Below are 21,205 nucleotides of genomic sequence, written 5' to 3' on the forward strand. Positions count from 1 at the left end.
GTACATAGGTTATGCGTTATGCAAAAGTGTGTGCGGGAGTCTTTATACTGTGGTTTCAGTGTTCACGTTTCATGATAACTTGCTGTTCGTATTATTTGAACGTCGTGTTTGTGGTGTATATTGTTATATATTCTCGGTATCGTTTTATCGTCTTATTTATTCACCTTTTAAAATAATTGACGTACATCATGGCTGCAGATGATTCGCAATGGAAAACGCCACACTTTCGACAAAGCGTAGTTGCGAAAATGTAAGTCTCGTTAGTAACTTGGTTATATTCATAAAATGGATGCATTATCTCATGTCATTTGACATCATTAAGTTTAATTATTATTTAAAGAGTAATAGAGACTATTACACAGATTTATTTTATTAATTTTTTCAATTTTTTGTAAATTTTTCCTTTTTTTCTTCATTACACTTGGATAGTGTAATCAAAAGACAATATTTTACTTGATATATATAATTATAACATTCCGTTGACAGTGATGAAGCAATACAAGTGTCTGGTATGCCCACAACAAAGAATAGCATTGAAATGGAAAATCATGTCTTCCAAAAAGCTAAGTCTAAGGTATGTCTAGGATTATGCTAAAAACATTAAGTCTGTTTTTTACAGGTTTCTATATTATAATGAAATAGATACATTATGCTATGCTTATTAGACTTAAAATGAAATGGATATATAATTAGGTAAGGAAAGAATCAGAAGATGAATAATAAACCAAGTATATACAAAGTAGATACAGAGAACATATGTATCAATTAGTATGTAATGATATTACATGTTTTTATATTTATTTTATATATTATTAAATTATTGAATTATGTATATATAAAAGTCACATTTTTCTACTAATTAATTGGAAGCAATATCTTGTTATAATGACATTATTAGCATTAGATATTTTATAATAGTGATAGTAGATGGTGTAACAATGATTTATTTGTTTTTATTATTTGTCATTATCAACAAATTTGGAATGATTCATTATGTTTCAGCTGGAAATTGCTTAATAAATATTTTTAGAAAAAGATTTTAAAAAGCAATTTTTTAAATTACATATTTCTTTTTAAAGGAAAATTATTGAACATGAAATATAAGATTTTAGATATTATTAGTCATATTGAAACTATACGTATAAATTTGTGGACATCTTTAAGAGTTTGGTATTCTTGAAGCCACAAACCACTATACAATCTGTCATTAAACGATGGTGAACCTTGGTGAAATTGGATTATTTTTATCTATTCAAGATAAGTGGTCCAACAAAATTTTTATTCTAATGAAAATGTTGAATTTTCTAGAATTAATTTAATATTTTAAAAATTTATATCTTTAAACAAGAAAAACAGTAAAATTTTTTGAAAAATTAAAACTGATGTTTACAATATTGCAATTTCATTAAATTTTGATATACTTTTTATTCTAGTATGAACAATACTTGTATATGAAAATTTTTGTTAATTAATTTTAATTTGTATGTCTTAATCCTCTAATCATAGAATGTGTACATAATTATAATTAAATTAAATTATAATATGAAAAATTATATTACAAACTTGCAAAAGTTTAAACATATCCAAATATGTTTTTAAAATCTTATATTTCAATAGTTTTTCTTTAAAGGAAATTATAAATTTTATCTTAAAAATAGCTTTCTATATCAAAATTCTTAAAAGTTTATCTTGGAGTTATCATGTAATAGATTATATTATCGCTCTATACATTGTCTTAACTGAGCATTTTAATATTACTAATATTTTTCCTTCTTCTTGCAGGAAGAATACTTGGGCTTTGTTGCCAGATTGATTCTTCATGTCCGAGAAATGAGTAATGTATATTTTTTATGTATTATATTAATTTTTTTATTACATTAGAAAATATGAGATTTATCATGAAAATAAAAACTGATTTTTATTGTGTTAATGTTGTATATTAAATCAAGCTTATGAATTTTGTCAATAAGATAGTATAATATGTGTAATTTACTTTGTTAATCAAATATAAATCAAGTAATCGTGAAATAAACAAAAATGTATTTTTCTACTGCTTTATGAGAATTAGACACATTGTTACAAGTTGCTTAATAACTCATTAAATAATTAATTTTATTGTTGTATATTGTATTTTAGTCTTTTAAATATTTTGATATTTGAAAATTTAAATGATGCAGCTTTTTTCCAAGTGAGCCTTGTTACTTTTGTTTCAGACTTTGTTATTTTAGTAAAATTTTCACATTTTCATAGATTCCAAAAAGGGTGCAACTGGTACTGCACCAGGTACTGCTGGTACCAACAATCAAGGTATGCCTGATCCAATTGGTGCTCTTCAGACATTGGCACGCCAGGGAACAGGAAATAATCAAATGATGGGCATGGGTGGTCCAGGTCCCAATCATCAGGGAATAATTCCGCAACCACCTGCAAATACTGCAACTAACCGTAAGTAATTAACATAATTTCTACACAGATTAAATTTTGCAAAAAATAAATTTATGCTTAACGCTTACACTAATATCTATTCTAATAAATTTACGTGGTTTGTTACACATTTATTCACGTAATGGAGCATTTCATGCTAAGTTTAATTTTTTGATGGACGCTGAAGCTATCTTTCTTCTAGTTGTTGTGCCTCTTATTAGAATGAGGAACACGGTAGTTGGGATCATCTGTCGGTACCTCCTTGGGTCAGGTTTTGTAAGAGATGAGCCAGTTGTGGTTTTGAACACAGTATATATTTGTTTGCTAAGTTACACTGAATCTACTGAGTTACACTGATTTGTATTGAAGTACCCGTGACAAAGTCTCGTGTCGTGCGACATACGTTCGTCGCTGTATAATGTGTAGCAAGCCCCCTCGTTGTCTTTACATCGATGTTTATATACATCGATTTTTGGCGTATGACCGGGGAGGGTACCTCCGCAGTCACTGGCCTTTGGTCAATGCACTTGCTTAGCCAGCAATTGCTAGCTATGCAGATTTCACCCCAAAATCAGAATATTTTGGGTGTTGTTTATTAAGCAATCGGGTGTATTGCCCAGTGCGACGCCCGGTATGTAGGCCGGGCGATGCTCACGCGCGAGCTGTCACCTGTCCTTTTATCGCTTGCGATATTTCTTGTGTGAGTGCATCACACTCACAACATAGTTATAGTTTCTTGACTGTAAATTACAAGTTATTAATGATATGCAAAGTTTTCATTGGTTGCCTGTAATAATATTATGAGCTAAACTAATGTCTCATTTTTTGTATTTTTATGTTAATTATTAATTATCCATAAGATTTATAAAATGATGAGAATTATTGTTGAAATAATCAATTTTGGTTGATTTGGGTTGAAAAATGGGAAATTTCGAGACACACATTTGTCAGTGTTTTTCTTGTTTAATTAGCACAAAACTGCTGCTGAAGCAATGAAAATTATCTGTTTAATTTATGGCGAAGGAATTGTAACTGAAACTTTGTATCATGAATATAGTTTTAAAGATTTACAAATAATAATTTTAAGCTGCAAGACGAAGAAAGTTTACACAATGATGTTATGAGCTATCTATATCAAATATTACTTTTTGTTTTGTTTTTATGTTAATTAATTCACGTTTTGTAGAATATTTGCTGAAATAACCATAATTTTAGTTTGATTTGAAAATGTCCAATAAGACACATTTATCGCTGTATATTTTTTTTTGTTCAACATAAAATTGTTGCCAAAGCAACAATAATTATTTATTCAATTCATGACAAGAAAATTTTAATTGATTTTATGTCACTAGTTTCTAAGATTTGAAAACAATGATTTTGATCTAAAAGACAAGGAAAGTTGAATAAACGAATTCTAGTAATTTAAAAACATTACTGTAGAATGAATTAACTCAATTAATATTAGAAATAGAAGAATAGAATTTGCAAGGAGACTAAATGTTAATCAAAATATGTTAATTCGACGTTTACATAAAATGTGAAAATTTAAAAGAAACTTAAATTGATTTAACATAATCATCTGAAAACATTATTGAAAAGTTTCTGATATTTCCGTAATCGTTATAATCTTAGTTGTCCGTCGATTCTGTCGATTTTTTGCAATAGACAGTAATATTCCGTTGCAGTCGCATCGTGACTTCAGGATAATTAGATAGGAAGGTTTCAGTAAAGCAACTGTAGAACAATGGCACCGTAATTACGTACACAATAATTTTGATTGTATTTTGCTATTACTCGGTATACAGGATAGTATGGCTTACGCCGGAAAAATAACTGTAACGCTCGGCTACTCGAAGGCAAGTGCGTCGTATTACACTTCTCGAACTACTTCTTCCTTCTTCTTTACCATCCAGTTGGATTTCTGTCTCATACGAGACAAAGTACCATTTGTTATAGCGAATTCGGTTGCTTGCACTAGTGCGCAGTATATATTAAGGCCTGTTTATAGTCAATTTTTATATTTAAGAATCATCTTAAATTCTTTTTAAAATACTTCTTAACCAGTAAAATGATCTGTACCACATTCATAGAATTATTTTTTTGGTTAAATAGTTTTTGAACATGTATTCTTAAATATAAGAATACTGATGTAAAGTATGTAAACAAGCCTTAATGCGCACTCAGTGCGCATTAGTGCAAGCAACTGAATTCGCTATTAGTGTTTCCGATAGGCAAAAGTCGTGGGTGGGGGCATAGCAGTTTGGCACTACCAAAAAAGGCATATTTCATGAATTTTTTTCAGAGCCAAGAGACTATAAAAATGAGACTTTTTGCATAATAAAGTACACCTTTTGTAATTCTCGTACAAATTTTATTGTATTAGTTTAGTTGAAAAATCCCCTCCTTTCACCGTTGTGTAGTTAGCCGTGCGCGCCACGCATGATTCCGCGGTAACAATAATATCTCTTTGCCCGTTTATCCGAAACAAAAATCAAACGGGATCTTAAAGAAGAATAAATTTCCTTGTCGTTGTCTTATCCGATTTTTAAAATTTAAATTTTAAACAAAATGGCGGATTTTTAAAATCAGAATGCCGATTTTCGGCCAAAAATTGGTGATGGTTCCGAAAACGAACAATGTCCGATTTAGTTCAAATTTTGGAAATAGGTTTCTTTTAGCAAAAAAAACATGCAAGAAGGATTTTTGGCGACTCGAAAATTTTTTTTTTAATGTCGGTAAGTAGGGAATCCATAATTTGTAGGCAAAAATTTAAATGTGTGTGTGTGTGTGTATTTGTGTGTGACCACAGCGAAGAAATGTCTTTGTTTACATTTTTTATGGGTGTACTTGTAAAATGTGTAAGTGTTAACACCGTTACCATACACATACCTATATATGCATAAACCATGAAAATGATAGAATTTCATAAGTTTTCAGTTAAAAAAAGAAAAAGATAGATCGGTTGATCTGTCTTCAAATTATCATTATTACCGACTTTAAAAACATGGTTTTAAAAAAAACGCGTATAAAATTTTTGAACAATGTTACTCTATTGTAAAACTGAATTTATTAAACTTATTATCGTCAATTCCTGGGCCATACAGGGAACTCTCCTGTTCAAGATCTGTCTCTATTTGTTGATTTTTAGAGAGACGGCGACTTAAAGCCCATTTATACATATCCGTTCTGTATCCGTACCGTGTACGTCAGTGCACAGATGCTAGATTCGATTTCATGTAATTAAATGTAAGTATTTACACTATTCCGTACCGTATCAGTGTCCATACCGACATCGCCGAAATCGGTGGCGACCAAATTTTCACAGAACGGACGGCACTGAACGTACGAGTACGGACATGCACGGACAAGTATAATACGTGTCCGTACAGCGTCCGTGTAGCGTTCAGTATTTCTCGAGTCTTATTTGGTGTCAGTCTGCAGTACCATAAGCATTCTATTATGGACAACGAAAAATTAATAGAATTAGTAAGACAACACAATGTATTGTATGATCTTTCTCATGCAAAATATCTCGATGGACAATATAAAGAGAAAATATGGAAAAGTATTTTTGAAGAACTTGATCAACCAGGTAATTCTAATATCATCATAAAAATTATTTTACAAATATTTAAGTTTATTAAATATATAATTTTATTTCGAGAAAAAAGTACAATTTTTCATAAAAAGTTTATATACATGTAATAACAATAATTATTTTACATATATGTATATTATAAATTAAATTCTGTTATTTTGTTTTACAACAGATCCAGCTGAAGAGCTGAAAAATTTTGTAAAAGTTTCTCTTACTGCAAATGCTATTCGCGTACTATTTCCACCACGAACATTTATATTTTGTAATGCTATCTGATGTTGATTCCTGTTAGTATTATCTTCCAAATTAATAGTATAATTATTATCAGTTTCTTTAATAAAATTATGTAACACATGTTGCAAGTATAATAAAATTAGCATATTGAGGTTTGGCTTGAATTCGGCGATTATAAATTCGAAAACGTGTTAAAATCCCAAATGCATTTTCAACTACTCTCCGAGCGCACGATAATTATAAATTCTTTTATCATCAGTATCTAAACTCTTTCCGGGATATGGTCTAAGAAGATAGGGCTTCAAAGGAAAAGTTTTATCTCCGACTATAACATAAGGTACTTCAGTAATAGTATTAGGCAAAAACGTATCATTTGGGACATTTAATTTCTTCTCTTCAAATTGTTTTTTCATCGCAGAATGTGTGAAAATACCTCTATCACTATTTTTTCCATATGCACCAACATCAACCATGATAAATTTATAATTGGCATTATCGACGAGAGCCATCAAAACAATAGAAAATGATTTTTTGTAATTAAAATTCTGATTCACTGTTAGCTGGTGCTTGAATAATAACATGCTTGCCATCTAATCTAAAGCACCTAAACAATTTGGAAAATTCCATATCTCCCAAAATTCTTCTGCAATTTCATTCCATTTTTCTTGTATTGATGGTGGCATGACTTTAGGCATTAATTTATCGACAATAGCTTTACATGTTTTAATGATTATTTTCCAAACTGTTGTGACTTCAAGACGATAACTAAATGAAATTGTTTTCAGAGAATCTCTAGTTAAAAATCTGAAATATTGATATAAGAATTTATAGTTACACAGAAAAATTATATTAATATACATATATATTAAAACATATTTTAATATTTTTTATAACTTCTATTTTTATATTATTTTATATACATATATTATTTTTAAAATATTTTTTCAGTTAACATCTGTAAGACTCGTTGGAATAATATAAGAGATAATTATCGAAAATCTTTGAAAAAAAGAGTAACAAGTGGCCAATCTGCTGTAAAAATAAATAAATACAAATACGAAGATCAATTAAGCTTTTTGACTAGTTTTTTAAAGGAACGTGATACTATTTCTAATGTAACAAACGAAGATGTGGAAACACAAGACAGTTGTTTAAATAATGCAGATGATAATGATGCAGGTGATAATAGTGAAACGATAGTTGAAACGTTAAGTAAAGATAAAGATAATAAAACACAGGAAACACATCGTATAAAACGTAAGCCCATATTGTCTAAACAACAAAGCAAACAAGAAAAATCAAAAGAATCGCAAAATGCTGCATCAACTTTAATGAAATATATAATGGAAAAAAAAGAAAAAAAAGAGATTTCACAAATTGTTCATCCTGTTGACGCTTTTCTTAATGGACTTGCTCCCACTCTTAAAAATCTCAGTCCATATTCTCTTAACATAGCAAAGAGCAAAATTTTTTCAATTGTCCAGGAAATTGAATTGAATGAAATAATGGAGCAACAAAGACAATCACAAACATATACATATAATAATACAAATTATTCGAGCACTGGCAACTATAATTCGGCAACACCATCTTCTACATTCGCAACATCGCCATCGTCAATGCATGCACCATCACATTTGCCACTAACTTCAGCACCTTCTTCAACATCTGAATATTTTACTTTTTCTCCATCTTGTCAATCAAATACACAACATAGCTCTTCAGAAACAGCAGAATAATAATATAATTATCTTTTACATAATTTTTTTTAATTTTAATAAATGCTTTTTTTATAATTTTAAATATTTTGTTTAATGATAAATTTTATAAAATGTTTATAAAAGTACTACATGTTATTAATATATATATATATATATATTATATATTATATATATATAAATTATATATAAAGTTAATTATATAGCTAATAATAAAGTAATATTTTATAAAGTTAATGAATAAAATTATATTTATTAATATATGTATACATATGTATTTTCTGTATTCTTACCTTAGGCAAATCGTTAAACGTTCTCTTGGCTTAATTGATTCTCTCCAACTTGTATTTTGTTTTTTTATTTGATCAGCAATTGTATTGAGTAATATATTAAAAGCATGTTCCGACATTTGAAAATATTGATGAAATTTGATTGGATCATCAACAAATTCTTTATATAAGGTGAAAAATTCATCCTCCGTTTTACGTTCTGTCCATGCTTTATGAACCCATAAGTTTTCTTTTTTTTCTTGGAGACTTCTTTATCCAAAATTAATGCTATTACGGCCAATTTGTCTTCTGACAAACGTGCCATGATCACGGATGTCTCAAGACTGACGTGTTGTTTCAAAAAATTTATGGATATGATCCGGACATGTGTAAATAGTCAATCCGATTTTGCTGGTTCGGTACGGATACGGAACGGATATGTATAAATGAGCCTTTATACGAGCCTTCCGCGTCGCGTGCTGTGCCTGGATGTCAAAAGAGGCAAGCGCACGCCTGTGCATTGCCCGACAAAATATATTGTGTAACTTTTTTACTTATTGGAATTAAAAAAAACAGTTTTAGGACAACATTCTTGAAAGTTTAAACTGTCGAAAAGTGCAATTAAAAAAAATTGATTTTTTGAACCCGACAAACTGCTATGCCCCCTTAAACGCAGACAAAAGTTCTTTTTGCATAAAATTGTTGTTAGGAATAAAAAATAAACTTATTTTGGCAATTTTAAACGCAGAAAGTTGCGAATAACTCTGTGAACTCTTCACTTCTAAGGCAAAAAGAAATATCTATGATCATAAAGTTCTCCTGTGTGATCTGATCGGCTTTGTGAACTTGGCACCCGACATGAAGCGAATTTTTCTTATTAATTTTTTTCCAAAGATTTTCGTATGTTGAATGTAGTAACATTTATTTTATTTGTAGTAGCGCAGGAAAAAATATCGGAATTTAAAAAAATGTTATCCCTCGACTTTGAAATAAATAAATTTTAACGATTGTTTCTTATAGAAAATCATTTGTAGTGGATTGTAGTACAATTATTTCTGTTTGTAGTTGAACCGTTCGCGCGGTATAATTATTTAAACAATTTATAGAGAGCGATTTTTTAGTTAATTTTAAAATTAATTTTAAAGATACATCAAACCCGCTTGCGGGACTTGATTCTGAATCGTTAGTAGTTGTGTAGTAATTTTGCTTTTGTTTGTAATTGAACGCGGTATAATTATATAAACAAATGCCTTATAGGTGGTAATTGTTAATTTTTAAGACATCTTAAATCTGGTTGCGGGACTCGATTCAGAATTGTTTATAGTTGTTTGTTTATAGTGATTTTGCTTTTGTTTGCAGTTGAACCATTTGCGCTGTATAATTATTTAAAAAATTTATAGACAACAAATTTTTAAATTTTGAAGATAGCTCAAATCCGATTGCGGGATATAAATTGTTTAAATTATTATACAGCGCGAACGATTCAACTAGAAACAAAGCAAAATCGCTACAAACTACAAATGATTCTGAATCGAGCTCCGCAAGCGGATTTAAGGGCTGCGTTCCGAAATTTACTGCTAGTACTGAAAATCTAGTACACGTTACATGAATACTATAGAATTGTAAATATTAAGTTTTGAATTTGGGACACCTTGTATATAAGCAAACTTCTCTATAACACTTTACTCTATGATTTTGAAAAGGAAAGAAAGAAATATAACTAGTAAGACAACAGTAAATATTATGATGACCTTGTGGACGAATTGCAAACTAAAATATGCTTTGAGTTGAAAATATGCTGAAATGTTAGTAGGTGGTAGAATAAGCAGATAGTAGGAAAAGAAAGCATATATTGTGTTAGCGTTGAAGAAGCATATTACGATATGTGTAACCTTAAGAAACGAATGAATAAATATACATAATTGTTGGTATTACATGAATAAATATACATAATTGTTGGTATTACATGCGAGTACATTAAACTACATATAGAGATATTGAGAAAATGAGAATGAGTCTAAATTTTATGAGAGAAACATACGATCTGTTTTCTCCGGGAGAGGAACAGGAAAGTGAATATTGTGAGCTTCGATATATAAAGCAGAGAAATAAGGAAGAGTTATTGCACGAAAATTGGATAAAACAACGAAGAGATTTAGAAAAGGAGTTTCAAGAGAAAATAGGGAATAGCATAAAAGTGCGATCGGCCGATAATTATGTGAAGTTTATATATAAATATAAAGGACATGAGATATTTGACGCGACGATTTTTCGATTTAAGATAATAATTGTATATCACAATTTGTTGCGTAAATGGTACATTAGCCCTGGTTATTCTTTCGTGCCGGAAGTGATTGATCTCAAAGACAAACTTAAATCTGGCACAAACCATCCTTTCTCTGAAAAAGTATTCAATTTAATTGATGACGTAATACATTTAATAGATATTTTCATGACTCGTCTGACCACTGTGTATCAACTCATGTACAATGTGCAAAAGAAATACAAAGATCTGCAATTTGCTATGAATGCAATTGTTACAGAAATAATATTGACATTTACGGAAAACGCATGGCCAACTGATATACATAAATTTACCATTAAAGATATGATTATTTTAAAGTTGAAATTAGAAAAAAATATTCAAGATATTCATACTATCGCTTATACATATAAATATCAGAAGGTTCAAGCAAAAGATGGAAGAGAACATTTAAACAGGTTTTTAAAAAGAAATATAAACAAGTTGCAATCGAAGTTGCAAACTTTTTTCCATTTTTCTTTGGAAGAAGCGATTGAAAGATTTATTACATGGAGCGAAACATCCACAAGTTCACAAGAACATGAAGGTTCACAGTAGAAAGATTAGTATTATTATAAGTTATTATAGATTATTATAAGTTTAATTAATGTCTTATACCTAAGATCTTTTGCTTCTTTTGTTACGTTTTACATTTTTTGTTTTCATTAATAATTAGTAAAACAAAGTTATCAAAAAGAAAAAAAACACATTTAAATCGTCAGTAAATTGATATGTAATAAATTAATGAATATAAATTGTATCTGCAATTTTTGTTTTTTTATAATATTTTGTTCATAATTTTTGTATTTATTATATATTTGCCTATATATATTCTCTTTTATAATATAATGTTATAATATAAAAATTTCGTTGTAACGAACACGAATATGCAAATAATTTAATTTATGAAAAATATACAGCTAAGTAATAACTAGTTTGAACTTTTGTACGCTTTGTTAGTTTTACAAAGTTTAAATCAACGACCCGGGCAACCAATGAATATGCCTGGTATGCAAAATAAAATGCCAGGTATGGGTATGATGCCAACGCAAACTGGCGGTCCAATGAATCACATGGGCTCGATCCAAACTATACAAAACAATCCTATGTTGACTCAAATGAATCAAATGGGACAAGGCAATATTCCTCCACAAATGAATCAAATGGTGCCTGGGCAAATGGGTCAATTGGGCGCTGGACAGATGCAACAAAATATGCAGGTATGCCCTTTTTATTTATTACTAAATTAGTTATTTAAGAAGGATGTGCATGAAGAATAAAATAAGGAAAAAATAAGATAAGTATTTTATTTTTATCACAGTCCCAGATGCAGAATCAGTTACCAGGTCAAATGAATAATCAAATTACGGGACCAATAGGCAATATACAAACTAATATACCGCAACAGATGAATCAAATTGGCCCTGGACAATTAGGCCCTGGTCAGATGCAACAGCAGTTAAATCATATTCAAAGAAAAGTATATAGCATGCTTTTTAATCATTCTTACCAATACCATTTTTTATTGATAATAATTTCTTTATTTATTGGCATTCTATTAATATCCTTAATATAATATTAATCCTGTTTTTAGCCAGGTGAAATGATGAATACTGGATTTCCTGGTCCTCGTAACGTTACGCCTAATCAATTTTTGAGACAGAGCCCGTCTCCTTCAGCTCCAAGCCCAGCTGGTTTGGGAGCGCCGTCGAGGTAACATAATTTTGGGGATTGTGTGATAAAAATATAGAAATATATTTCTGTTGCATATTTTTATGGCATAATAATATAACAAAAGATAATATTTTTATAGTAATCAAATGGTAGCTTCACCCGCTCTGGTACCATCACCAAGTCCTCAGCATGCCATCATGACAGGACCAACTCGTCCTGTGAATTCCGTAGGTAAGGTCAAATTGAAGCTTAATAACCATAGAAAATACAGATAAAAGAGTAACAAAAAAGAATATTATTAACATGTATTAAATGATGAATTAGGTATGGCACCATCTCCAAGTAGCTCGTTAAATACTCCTGGGGGTGTAGGTGCAACACCAAGTCCTCAACAAGAAGATCAGGTTTACAGAGATAAAATCAGACAATTGAGCAAATACATAGAGCCATTACGAAGAATGATTGCTAAAACGAGCAATGAAGGAAGTAAGGACATATAAATATTATTATAGTACAAATAAAAATGTTAAAGTGTATAAAGTATGTAACACCCAAGAAACTAAATTTTCAGAACATTAAAAAGATCTATTTTACTGAAAAATAAGTTAATTCTATGAAAATTCTAAAAATATAAAAATATATTTCAAAAAATGCAAATATATAACACATATGTAAAATTTCATAAATGATATTTTTAACAAAAAAAAATATAATTATAAATATATTTTTTTGTATTACATGTTTCTGATATTAAGTTATTCGAATAAATAGTATTATGTTATTTATATTTGTCTATTTTCTATGACAGATGTCGATAAACTTAGTAAGATGAAGAAACTCTTGGAAATTTTATCGAATCCTAGTAAACGCATGCCGATGGATACGTTGCTGAAATGCGAAATTGTCTTGGAAAAGTTAGACTTTAAGAGAGGAGATAGTAGTGTGGGACCGCCAGTGACAACGTTGAAGGAGCATCAAATATTCAGTCCATTGTTAGAAGCCGTAAGCGCGCATCTTCAAAGCCCGGTAATCAATCACACGTTACAACGCACTTTTGGACCATGTTTGGATGCCTTGTTTGGACCGGAAATAAAGTAAGATATATATACACATGTAAAAATATTTTTTTACTTTATAATTTACAGTTTTACATTGGAATACATTTTATGATCTGTATAAAATAGAAATTTGCCACCACCATTGAAGAAGCAGAAAATAGAGGAATCACCTAGCGAAATACCAGATGTATTACAAGGAGAAATAGCTAGGCTGGACCAACGGTTTAAAGTATGTAACATCAGCTTTATTTACAATTTATTTTATGTTACAGTCTATAAATTTATATTTATTCTTTGCTTTGGAGTACACGTTATATTTTACACGTCTGACATGTTTACATGTCTGACATCCCATTCATAAAAATGCTTTAATTTTATAAATCTTAAATTTTTTGATGTATAAAATGACCAAACTATACACATTTTTGAATGGTTTTTAATAATTTAAGAAGTTTATATAATTATTACTTAAAAACAATATAATTATAATATTCTTATTTCAGGTCAGTTTAGATCCAGCGCAACAAAGTGGATCGAAATGCATACAATTAATATGTTGGCTTGACGATCGTCACCTTCCATGCGTTCCACCGATATCGGTTACAGTTCCCGCAGATTATCCTTCAACGCCGCCTCGTTGCGCCATGGCACCGCACGAATACGAAGCAACAACATTTCTGTGTGCCGTACAAAAAGCCCTAAATGCCCGCATCGCCAAATTACCGCGCCGTTTCTCTCTTTCCCAACTGTTGGACACATGGGAGATGAGTGTACGACAAGCCAGCGCACCAAAAGAAACATCTATTACTGCCAGTACAGTTTTAATGGGTTTATAGTACAAATTGCACAAATATCCAATAACATTTATGCAACTGGATTGTTACACATACAAGCAAAAGTGCTCATAAGCTCCAGGGAAATTGCAACTATTGTAATAAAATAAATTCATCAAAAATTTACATTTTAAATTTCTTTTATTAATCTCAACATTAATTGTAGATCTAATTATGATATTGATATTTAAAGGTTTTTTTATCTATTAGACTTTAGAATATACAAACTAAATGGTTTCTCACTATTCAGTTTGTGTATTTTAAAAAGTTTCAGAGATTTTTCTTAGAACTATGATATATCTATGAACATTTTTATTTTATTTTATATGTATATATATTTTTTAGTTTTATATGACTGTTTTGATCAATAGCGCAGTAAAGTTTTTTTCCAAACTGACGAAAAAACACTTTCAAGAGTAAAATTATATTTATTTTTCAACGTAATCTTTTGATTCGATACACTTATTCCAATGTTTTTTACTTTTTATACCTTTGGTTTAAAAAAACTTGTCAAAATTAGAAAAATAATTATTAACAGCACTTTGCACTTCAGAATTTGATAAAAATTCTGCCGAGCTATTTTTTCAAATTCAAAAACAAGAAGAAGTTCTACAGATTAAATCTGGAAAGTACAATGAATGTAGGAATAACTCGTATCTCAATTCATGCAATTTTGCTATGCTGCGAACCGCTATGAGCCATCCTAATAAAACAACTTTTCTTGCCGAATATGGGCATTTCTTCTTGAACTCGTCAGCCAAATGTTGTAACAAGTCAGTGCATCGCTGTCTATTGTTTTTTCTTTCTCTAAGTAGGCAATAAGGATTATACCATGAAAATTTGAAAAGACTTCCATCTTCTTTCCAACTGATGAAATTATTTTGGCCTTTTTTAAAGTTGGTGCACTTTTTTTATGGTTTTCCAATAGTTGTCGGTTCGACTGTCGTTGCGCATATATTTTCATATATAAAAATACGTACGCAATTGCACTTATCGAATCGATAACTATTGGTAACCATGTAGGGAATAGCAGCCCAGTAGTGCGATTCTGTAATTCGTTAAGAGGTATCATTATACTATCTTTGCGCAGCTTTTTCATCAAAATCATATAAAATATATGTAACTGTCGTTGTGTGCTCATAACGATGGTTACGCAGATATTTTATATGGTGAAAAAGCTGCGCAACGACAGTATAACGATACCGACGCTTCTTAACGAATTACAGAATCGCACTACTGATGTGAATGGTAAACACAAGTTTCATCGACAATAACGAAATACCGCAAAAAATCCATTTTATTTGCGCTTATAATGCTAGACATTTTTTAAATATCCAATCAAATCCATTTTTGATCTAGCATCAGCAAACACAGCATTTATTGCCCTGATCAACTTTCTTATGTCCAAATTTTCATGTAGAATGGAAAAGACCCGTTAGATAACATGCCAGTTGCCTCACTATCTTTTTCATACAGTCAATTGGTGGTCTTCCACCACAATTTAGTAAACAAAATCCACTATTCGATTGTTGCTGTTTCAGGAGTCTGGATGGAAATGTTCCTTATAAAAAATTAATGTCTGACCACGGTTGAATTCCACCGCCCAGATTTTAACGGTAGTAGACCAAGGAGAGGCATCACCATATACCTCGTCCAACTCAGCTTTGATCTGGGTAGGCGATTTTTCATTTAAATTTTATCAGAAATTTCATTATGGCGAGATACTCGATACTTTAATTTATTTATTGTTGACAAATTATATTACTGACAATTTTAAAAGAAAACTAAAGATTAGACTAACATTAAACTTTCACGGTAGATATTTTTCAATCGAAATTAGTATCTACTACTACAAAACTGTTATATTAGTAGTTCTTATTCTTTATTGGTCAGGTCAGAAACTTTTCAAATCGCCTATGTATTTATAGCATAGCAAGTTTTTCAAGTGTATATTTATGTATATTTACATAAGTATAAATATAAATTTATAGTACAAATATGATATATATATATTATAGTGGAAAAAAATAGTTGAGATTATTTATTGGAAAATTAATAAACTGTACTAAGATTTGATTCTATGCAGAAAGAAACGGAGAAGAGAGAATCGTGAGCTAGGTTATTGTATTTAGATTTAACTTCAGATTAAGTTAATGGATTGTATATGATGTATAGCCTTCATTCGAGCCAATCAGGACATGTAATAAGATGTCATATGCGATCTAGCATGAAAAATCATGTTGTGCTGAAGGCTTATCTTGTAACTTTATTTTATAACTCTGTGGAAATCGGTAAAAAGTATCTATCTTTAAGTCAATAAAATTACATAATTTACTTATTCTAGATAAATTTGTATAAAATTTTAAGTAATTCTATAAATAAAAATATAAAATAAGCTTTATTTTATATATTGCAAATATCTATTTATAAGATCCAGTGGCACCAACATGTTTTGGTTTTAAGCAAAATTTAAACATATGTCTACCTTTATTTTTTTCTCTAAATAAATAAAGACAGACACATATTTAAGTCTCGCTTAAAATTAAAATAATGTCTGTAATCAAGCATGATACAGATACTTGTATGTATACAATACTTATAATATGAGTACTTGTATGATTATATATTATAACATGATCATATATTACATAAAATTAGTAACAAAAAACCACAATTAAATATTAATTAAAAGATTTAAAATAATTAATTTATTTTGTAAGTTTAACTATGTCATAGAATAATATATGCTTCTCTCATAACATATTTGTTCTTTTATCTCTACAGTTCTGATAATAAATATCTGTATTATTTGCTCAAAGGATAACATATATAAAGTTGTAAACAATAATTTAAATAATTTTTGTAAAAAATATGCAAATTTTTACGTACATCAAATCTTACAAATAGATGACAGTAAATCGGAATTGTCTGATTTATATAAATTTGATTTGAAAATGGTATTTAATCTAAATAACTATTTATATATTACATATGTGTATATAATTAATATCATATACAAACTTTTTTTGTAATTTTTATAAGTATTAAATACCTAATTCTTAATGTCAATTTAAAAAACCAAATGTATGTGAATGATTTAGAAAGTACATTAATATTCGCAATATTTACCATTGTTTTCTTTCTTGATTTTCTGTTACTTATAAATTTGCATTAGCTCATTGACTATCAATGTTTGTATAAGTTGGAACGTGAGTCACATGGATTGTGCGAAAGTATCAATTTATTTCCATATTTTGTATTCTTCCTTATGCAATAGGCTTAAACCATGTTTTTTTTCTCTAACGTATGTATCTATGATGCGCATGTAGATTGTACATAAACGTACGGGACCTACAGTTTAACGCCAGCTCCGAACAGCTAAGATAGAGCTCTTATAGGCATAGAATACTCGTTGATCGCCTGCCAAATTCCAATCAAGAGGAGAACAAGCATATAACATAATTTTTAGTTTTAGCCGGGGACGAAACCTTCGACATAACACACCAATGCGCTGTCCACTACACCACGCTCGTTTTATGTACTATAAATATTGCATTTTGTAAAAGGTCATTTTTCTCGCCTATGAAATATCACCATTTATCAAATTATTGGAATTCTATATCCATAAGTCTGCTTGATATTATCTGTATCTTTAAAGTTTAGAGTTGTGTTGCACTTGATAAACAATTTCGTTTGACAATAGATCGTTAATTTCATTAGACTGAAATCTCAATTCAGTTAAGATTTGTACGGTGTTTTCACCCGCTTGTAGGTTTTTATCAGTTCCATGAGAAATGCCAGGTGTACGAGATAAACGAGGAGCAGGATTTGGAATTATATCGTCTCCTGTAATCGTAAATGTCTGCCTCTGCTTGTTGTGAAGATGCGACGTGGCGTCTTTCAAACTTAGCACCGGTGTCACGCATGCATCAGTACCATCAAATATAGTGCACCATTCCGCTTGAGTCTTCGTTTTGAAGATTTCCGTGATTTTGCGGCGATTTTCTTCAAAATTGTCGAATTGCGGTACATCGTTGCTTGAAAGACCAAGTTTCTCTAAAAAAATTTTGTAGAACTGTGGTTCTATCGCTCCAACACACATGTAACACTTATCCTTCGTTTCATATGTTTCATAAAAATGTGTTCCTGTATCCAACCTGTGGAAAGAGTAATTAAAAAATTTTCTACAGAAGAAAAATCAAAAGCTCTTGTGTTTTTGAAAAAAAGCACTTACATATTTCTGCCACGTGGATTTCCCCATATACCTATTTTCTGGGATCTAAATAACCAGGATCCTAAGTATGCTGATCCTTCTACCATTGATGCATCTATTATCTGTCCTACATTACTTTTAGTTCGTTCATACAATGCTAAAATTATTCCAAGAGCGCACATTAAACCACCACCACCAAAATCTGCAGCAAGATTGATGGGTGGTGTAGGTTTCTCATTATATCGGCCAAATAAAGACAGTAAACCTATATTAACAATTTATACATATATATGTATGCGTACACACACACACACACACACACACACACATAGTTATCTAGTTATTTCGCTACATACACACACATACATACATTACCTGATAAACCTAAATAATTGATGTCATGACCAGCCATATCTGCGTAAGAGCCATTTTGACCATATCCAGTCAATCTAGCATATATCAGTCTCTTATTCGTAGCCATAAGTTCTTTTGGGCCAATTTTTAATTTTTCCATGACTCCTATTAATTATAGATTTGTACAAATTAAAAAATTTTATTCTTTATTAATACAGATTTTTTAAATATTATACATTAAAGTTTAAGATTAGAAGTCTTTCTCATTAAATTAACAACTGTTATTTAAATTCAACACTAATATATATCTTATATACATACCTCTCCTATATGTATCAATAATAACATCACTTTCGTCACTTAATTTTTTGAAAATATTAATACCCTTTTCAGATTTTAAATTTAATGCTATTGACCTCTTTCCGTTGCCCAAACAATCTTCTAACATCTGTCCTTTAATCTGTAATAATGAAAGATCATTAAAATAAAAATGTTAATAAAACTTTAATTTAAAATTATACTTTTATATCATGTGGTAATATTAGTAAATATTAATAATAAAATGAATAATTTCTGCTATTATTTACATATAAATTTTAGTACAATATTCTAATTCATTTCTTAATTACCTTATCTACTCTGATAACAGACGCCCCAAAATCTGCCAAAATCATTCCACAGAAAGGTCCAGGAGCTAGCCCAGCTAGTTCTAAAACTTTGATTCCTTTTAGAGCCATACTGCTTCTATATGATAATAAAATGTGAATTTTATTTAGAAAATAAATTTGATATTTATAATACCATAATTTTTTTTTAACTTTCCAACAAAGAACAATATTATAATATTTAAAATATGAATTTTACCTGAATACAAATCTAATTAAATTTTATAATATAACATTGCAATATTCAATTACATTTGTACTCAATAAAATTTATATTTTATCTCTTAGTTTGCTTTCATAATCTGCACAGTAATCAGCAGATATATTGCAATGTATTGTCATTATACAGCATGAGATTGCATTTATAAGTGCATTTCTTTTTAAACTCTTTTTGTATTCTTTTTAAACTCTTTTTCTCAAAGGTTTGTCTAACACTAGAACTAGTAACACTTTTATATCTTGAAAGTTTAATCTTGACATTTCCAATAAAATAGAAAATTTCGTATTATTTATCGTGTTTATGCATCTATAACCTCATACCACTTCACACCGTTAACCACTTTGGAGTTGTCGAGTTTTCCAACATGCACGCACGCACAAAAATACGCACGCACACAATTTTATATATATTATATATATAAATTGTTTAAAGTTCAATCGAAATCAAATTCAATCGAAAAAGCGTGTTTTAAAATTAAAAAGAAAATAGCGTTACAACATTTTTATTCTACAAACAAGTGCAAGAATGAAGAAAAAAAGTTAAAAATTATAGGGAGTTCATGCAAACTTGCAAGTTAAGAATGGAAATCGTATGTTTCCTTTGAATTCTGTTATCTCGCACATCTTACATCTAGACTATTTTTTTTAGACTTACCTTCGTTATTTTCGCTTTTGCAATAATTAATATATTAATATCTTAATTTAAATTAATTATATTTCTTAATTTCTTTTAGTTTTTTAAACTGAGTTTTAGGTTTTTTAAGTTTTTTTTCTTTAAATTAAGTCATTTGGCTGTGTACTCAGAAAGCGGTTGATTGTTCAGCAACAAGTCGAAAAAAAAAAAACAATTTCAGTGCGAAATATATTATATACATATCTACGCGTTCGCGCCTGACAAAAGACTGAGCTAGACTAGTATCCAGTCGAAATATTTAAGCGTAAGATATCATTAATTAATCACAGAGTCGTATTATATATATACATATATATTATATAAAAGACACATTTACTTGAGACGGTGTGGAAATAACAAAATTGGCTATAAATACACGTCTGGAGTCTAGATGATAAATAAGAAGAATAAAAATAGAAAGATTCGATTATACACACTGCTAACGTATATATATAATTTATTTTAGAATTTCGTATCATTATGAAATTCGTATATAGCAAGAAATGATAAAAAAACATTTAATCGTTAATTGAATTGATGTCTTTTCGATACAAAAAACATCGATGACGTTAACTCGATGTTTATTCGATATATATAGACATATAACGTGATACATGCTATCATCAATTTCGTGAAGAAAGACGTAAATAAACACAGTTATGAGGAATTTAATGCGCATGCTTAATTAATTTGTCTCGCACATGTTAATTTATTATGCAACTATATTTAAATAGCAACATATTTTTGGCCAAAATCGCCTGAATAACATTTTACGCACTAAATCTTGAAGCTATAATATGTTAATTATTTTGAAAAATAAAAAGTTAACAATTTTTTAATTATATGAATTTATTAAATAATTTGACTTATACTTCTTTAGAATTTTTTTCCTTTTTATTCAATTTTATCATATATAATATTATCAATTAATTAATGTTTCTTAAATAATATAAGAAAAGTCGATCTTTGTT

At 29.5% G+C, this 21,205-nt stretch overlaps 3 protein-coding genes across 5 annotated transcripts; 2 read left to right on the top strand and 1 right to left on the bottom strand.

Annotated features, from left to right (window-relative positions):
* Nucleotides 1–38: 38 nt before the first annotated feature.
* Nucleotides 39–16,931, top strand: LOC105834185 (mediator of RNA polymerase II transcription subunit 15). The gene is made up of 13 exons (XM_012676478.3): nt 39–250; nt 487–574; nt 1,783–1,834; nt 2,251–2,445; nt 11,506–11,765; nt 11,867–12,025; nt 12,140–12,258; nt 12,359–12,450; nt 12,544–12,705; nt 13,028–13,313; nt 13,404–13,506; nt 13,781–14,090; nt 15,652–16,931. The coding sequence occupies exons 1-13, from the start codon at nt 189–191 to the stop codon at nt 15,684–15,686; spliced, it is 1,923 nt and encodes a 640-aa protein (XP_012531932.1). The 5' UTR covers nt 39–188; the 3' UTR covers nt 15,687–16,931.
* On the top strand, nt 8,220–11,226 carry LOC105834186. Its single transcript, XM_012676480.3, has one exon. The coding sequence runs from the start codon at nt 10,249–10,251 to the stop codon at nt 11,101–11,103; it is 855 nt and encodes a 284-aa protein (XP_012531934.1). The 5' UTR covers nt 8,220–10,248; the 3' UTR covers nt 11,104–11,226.
* Nucleotides 16,036–21,044, bottom strand: LOC105831623 (alpha-methylacyl-CoA racemase). Of its 3 annotated transcripts, none has more exons than XM_036283287.1 (6): nt 20,217–21,044; nt 19,307–19,421; nt 18,999–19,137; nt 18,699–18,842; nt 18,345–18,588; nt 16,036–18,267 (listed from the first exon to the last, which is right to left on the bottom strand). In XM_036283287.1, exons 2-6 carry the CDS (start codon nt 19,412–19,414, stop codon nt 17,763–17,765), a joined length of 1,140 nt encoding a protein of 379 aa, XP_036139180.1. In that variant the 5' UTR covers nt 19,415–19,421; nt 20,217–21,044; the 3' UTR covers nt 16,036–17,762. The 3 variants fall into 3 exon arrangements, with proteins under 3 accessions (XP_036139180.1, XP_036139181.1, XP_036139178.1); XM_036283288.1 differs by lacking the exon at nt 20,217–21,044 and adding an exon at nt 19,883–20,202; XM_036283285.1 differs by lacking the exon at nt 20,217–21,044 and adding an exon at nt 19,542–20,201.
* Nucleotides 21,045–21,205: the final 161 nt, after the last annotated feature.

Source organism: Monomorium pharaonis, chromosome 2, assembly GCF_013373865.1.
Source record: "Monomorium pharaonis isolate MP-MQ-018 chromosome 2, ASM1337386v2, whole genome shotgun sequence".
Taxonomy (NCBI): Eukaryota; Metazoa; Arthropoda; class Insecta; order Hymenoptera; family Formicidae; genus Monomorium; species Monomorium pharaonis.